Here is a 4,888-nt window from a genome sequence, read left to right as displayed (position 1 = left end):
ATTGAAATTCAGTACTGATGAGCCAAATAAAAAATACATTGAATAAGTACAGCTCAGAACAATTGACATATTTATTACAACCTTTCACATACTTTCAATGAAATCAAATTCCTCTTAAGGCAGCAAGAGAAACATGATGGTTCTTCCCAATGGCTCATTGTATTTGGATTTGCTGAGATAGTATGGCCACGTATTAAAAATGCTAGCAGAAATATATGAAGCTTTGTAGCTGTACGCTATAAAAACAAACAAACATCTGAAGATGTATGTAGGCAATTGTTGTTATGGGGCACCTGCAGTTAATCTAAAAATTGTGACTTTTTATTTCCATCTTCTTATCTTCACAGATCAAATTATGATATCATCATCCAAAGGAATCTTCCGCCCATTTCTAGTCCTCTTCATTGTGCTGGGCTGTTTTATGGCATGTCTGCTTATTTATATCAAACCCGCAAACAGCTGGATCTCTGGTCCTATTGAATCTGCCAGCTCAGTTCTGAAGATGAAGAACTTCTTCTCCAGCAAAAACGATTATATCAATGAAACAACTATTTTGATATGGGTCTGGCCATTTGGCCAGACCTTTGACCTGAAATTCTGCCCAACATTTAACATCCATGGGTGCCACCTGACAACGGACCGCACACTATATAACCGGTCTCATGCCGTTCTTATTCACCACAGAGACATCAGTTGGGATCTGACTAATTTACCTCAACAACCCAGGCCGCCCTTTCAGAAATGGATCTGGATGAACTTGGAATCGCCAACGCACACTCCACAAAAGAGTGGAATTGAGCATCTGTTTAACCTGACCCTCACTTACCGCCGTGATTCAGATATTCAAGTGCCTTATGGCTTCATGATGGTCAGCACAAACGCCTTTCTGTTTGAAGTGCCAAATAAAGAAAGGCTGGTTTGCTGGGTGGTGAGTAACTGGAACCCTGAGCATGCTCGGGTCAAGTATTATAATGAACTAAGCAAATACATTGAAATTCATACCTACGGGCAAGCATTTGGAGATTACGTAAGTGACAAAAATTTGATCCCAACAATTTCCACTTGTAAGTTTTACCTTTCTTTTGAGAATTCTATCCACAAAGACTATATCACAGAGAAGCTTTACAATGCTTTCCTGGCTGGGTCTGTGCCAGTTGTGCTAGGCCCTCCGAGGGAAAACTACGAGAATTATATCCCAGCTAATTCTTTCATACATGTGGAAGATTTCCTCTCCCCCAGGGACCTTTCAGAATATCTTCTGATGCTTGACAAAAATGATCAACTCTATATTAGTTACTTCAACTGGAGGAAGGATTTCTCAGTCCGCCTTCCTCAGTTCTGGGAATCACACGCATGCTTTGCCTGTGACCATGTCAAAAGACACCAGGAATACAAGTCTGTTGGTAATTTAGAAAAATGGTTCTGGAATTAGACTTTTATCCCATTTTTACACCACATATATATATATATATATATATATATAGAGAGAGAGAGAGAGAGAGAGAGAGGACAAACATCATGATTCCAAGATGGAAAAAAGGAACTCCTGAGAAAACATCATGTTCATCACCTGCCCATTCCCGAGTATAGCGTGTTCGATTTATACAAACTGATTTTAATCTGGATATTCCTTACCTCCCAAATCAAGAAATATTAACCTGCTCTCCTTACTTTTCACACAGAGGTATCTGGTTGAAATAATCTAATGCTGTCAGTGATGTTAGCCATTTTCTGGATTGCAAAGGTGATCATCATCTTTTATTTTATTCAGAGGTGACTTCAAACAGGAATCAATAGCTGGCAACCTTTGCAGATGTTTCATTACATTGTTAAAGCAATCAGCACTGTGGTGATTTCCTTGTCATATTTTAATCAAACGCTTATTGCATTCTGTGAGAAAACTGCCAGAAGCAAACTTTGCAGCATGTACTTAGAGAAAAACTGAGAAGTAACTCACATGGGTGCTTTTTAGAGATCCATATGTGTTTCTGGTGCAACGTAGCTGCACAAACTGTTCCTTTCTGAACAATCGGCGTGGTACTTTATGTATATTTTGTTAGAAATCCTGCTAAGTCTATAGCTGGTTGTGTGCACTGAAGAGTAATTTATTGTTTACCATGTCTATTTTTAATCTCCCCACCATGCACATTTTTGCATTGCATAAGTCACTAGCCAATACACAAAGCAGCCTTCACTAAGCTGGTGTCTGTGTGCTTTGCTGGATTACATCTCCCACCATCCCCTAGCCTATAGGATGCTGGGAGTTGTACTCCAAAACATCACAAGGGGACCAGGTTAGGCAAAAGTGATGTAATGGTTGGCTCAAATGGATTTCCTCTTTGGAGAGACAAGAAGCTACTGTATAGTTTCTAATGATAGTTGTAAGCAAAGAGATGTGGATTTTGCTCCATCTACATCAGCTTTGTGTGACTGATGAACTGAACATACCCATACCCTTGGCACAGTGGTAACAGGCATCTATTTCTGGATACATGATTAAGAGGCAGCTCTGGAATGTGTTCTGAGGGAAATTCTTGGCCGTTCTTGGATAAGGTCGCCATTGTTTTCAGCTCCAGCTTAACCTCCTGGAACAGAATAGATAACTGTAGAGGTTCAAGGCTTCAGCTCCAACACCACCACTGCCCCATGTGCCCTGTCCTTTCCACACACACACTCACTCATGGTCCAAAACTAAACGCAAAACAAACATCTATAGCAGCGCCTGAGGGTGAAAGGGCCACATTCACAAGCAGCTGATGTTTGCTCTTTCAGTGCTCCATAGCTGCTACAGACTTTAAAATAAGTTTTCCTTGATTTCAGTGGGCATGGAGGGCACATGCGCCCTCTGGGTGGCATATTACTTTCCCCTGCCATAAAAGGAGGGTTATCAGTTTGCAAAAATGTCATGAGTCTTTCATCAAGACTACTTCTCTATCAGGACTGGGGGAGAAGAGGAGAGGGATCAGGGCAGTAACCAGAAAGGCACTGGCAGTGTCATAGTAGCCAGTTCTCATTATTTGTCCAATGGGGTGCATATGGTTTGGCAGTTGACGAGAGAGGTGGAGCTCCCTGCCTTCTGCTCTTCCAGCAGACTGTTTCTAACTGGGGGTCCTTTCACTGGACAATAGACCATATTAATGACATTCGTAAATGCATCATCCTATAGAAGGTCTAGTCAGTTGTTGGCACAAAGGATATTCGATGGCTGTTTCCTCAGTGCCGGAATGCTTTTCGTTCTAAGAGAAGCAATGGTGATTTTAATGCATGTATAATTGCTGTTGTATTATGCAAGGCATCGGGGAAGATGAGCCTATCTTTTGATGTCAAATGGCTTTCCACTTTGTAGTTTGATTTGTTCATGTCCTTTTATGAACTTACTATCTGTGATTTTATTTAACAGTGTACCAGGACACTTTCTGGTTCTCTGTATGCTTTGGCCTGCAACTCCCATCTGCCATAGCTAAGAGGGCCACAAGTTGCCCACGCCTGCACTCCAAGAATATGATAGAAGGAATGGATCCAGATTTACTCCCAGCTTAATAAAAGTCCATGAAATTGATGGATCTTAAGTTACTAATAATTAACTACATCTCATTGATTTCAAGGGGTCTACTTTGACTAAATCTTGATTCAAGCTGAAGAGGACAGCTTATGCAAGCAATGCAAACAGTCTATGGAAGTAAGAGTTTGCTCAGAGGCTGTTTGCACACTGTTTGGTCGCAGAGGCAATGGTTGCCATGCATGAGAAGGGGCGCTGCCTTCAGGACACTCACTTCTTCAGCTTTCGTACACAACCCACAATGGTCTTCTTTATAGGTTGCTCAATATGATATATGAACCTGGACCAGTGGATTGTTTATCCACTAAACAATGTAGTGGTTAACCCAGCAACAAACTTGAGGTTAAAACCTGGGTTGCTTAATGGCTAAACAACCCAGCAATTCAGATTTACACATTCCTCTGTACAACCTATAAAGGTGACAATTACGAGTTATACTGTAAAGCAGAAGAGCCTGGCAGTGCATCACTCATACAAAACAGCCCATTGTTTTTGTTTTTAAATGTCATGATGTCTAGACCAAGTTGGCAAGTGTTCTCACCCTCCTGGTTTCACTGGAGGAAACCTTCAACCAAGTTTTCTTCAAGTGTTACTATTATTAAATAATATCATCATTTATTATTTAATAAACTATCATGGGTGTTGGATGAATGCAAACTTTTTAAAATGTAGTTTGATCTTAATCATATCTAACAGCTAGTTGATCATTGCACAGTTTTCAAAATTTTCACAGAGCAGAAACTATGTAGTCGGCAGAAAAATGCACATATAAATTACCAATCTGCAAAATATTGGCATGGGGCTTCTTTGTTTCAGTTTTTGGAACTAGCCAATGGAATCCAAAATTAAAAATTTCCCTCAGCTTTCTCTATACAATTTAGGAGTGTTGAATTTATAATTCATTTTCTGTCCAAATCTGTTGAGGTGTTTCTCATAATTTATTTTATTAAGCTTTTATATGCCATCCTCTATGCGTGGCATCTCAGGACGGCTTACAAACATTAAAATAAAAAGCAAATAACAATTGATATGAATATAAAGCAATATGCAACCAATAAATATAAATTAAGTCAAGAATGACTGATTAAAATTATTAAAGTACTAATTTTTAAAATAATACTTATTCTAAAGTATTATTAAAGTATAAAAAGGTTTTGACCTGGTGCCAAAAAGAATATAGGCTCAGCGCCAGGAGAACTTCTCCAGGATACACATAATGAGCATCACCACTGCCTGAGGTGGAGAGGGCCACTGCCTTGCCCTCTCCTGTATATTTAGAGGGGAATTTGTTGTATTTACATTGGCTTGTTGTGTGACATGGAACCATGT

General features: G+C 39.8%; 1 protein-coding gene across 1 annotated transcript; it reads left to right on the top strand.

Annotated features, from left to right (window-relative positions):
- The first annotated feature begins 238 nt into the window (after positions 1-238).
- On the top strand, positions 239-1,432 carry FUT9 (fucosyltransferase 9). Its single transcript, XM_044449302.1, has one exon. It carries the CDS (start codon positions 263-265, stop codon positions 1,430-1,432), a length of 1,170 nt encoding a protein of 389 aa, XP_044305237.1. The 5' UTR covers positions 239-262.
- The last annotated feature ends 3,456 nt before the right edge of the window (positions 1,433-4,888 follow it).

This window comes from Varanus komodoensis, unplaced genomic scaffold (genome assembly GCF_004798865.1).
Source record: "Varanus komodoensis strain SLA01 unplaced genomic scaffold, ASM479886v1 scaffold1, whole genome shotgun sequence".
In the NCBI taxonomy this organism is placed as follows: Eukaryota; Metazoa; Chordata; class Lepidosauria; order Squamata; family Varanidae; genus Varanus; species Varanus komodoensis.
The sequence above is the reverse complement of the archived record's forward strand: the minus strand, read 5'-3'. Positions and strand labels throughout refer to the sequence as shown.

Coding starts and splice junctions, on each gene's coding strand:
- FUT9 (XM_044449302.1), top strand. CDS start 263: ATGTATGTAGGCAATTGTTGTTATGGGGCACCTGCAGTTAATCTAAAA.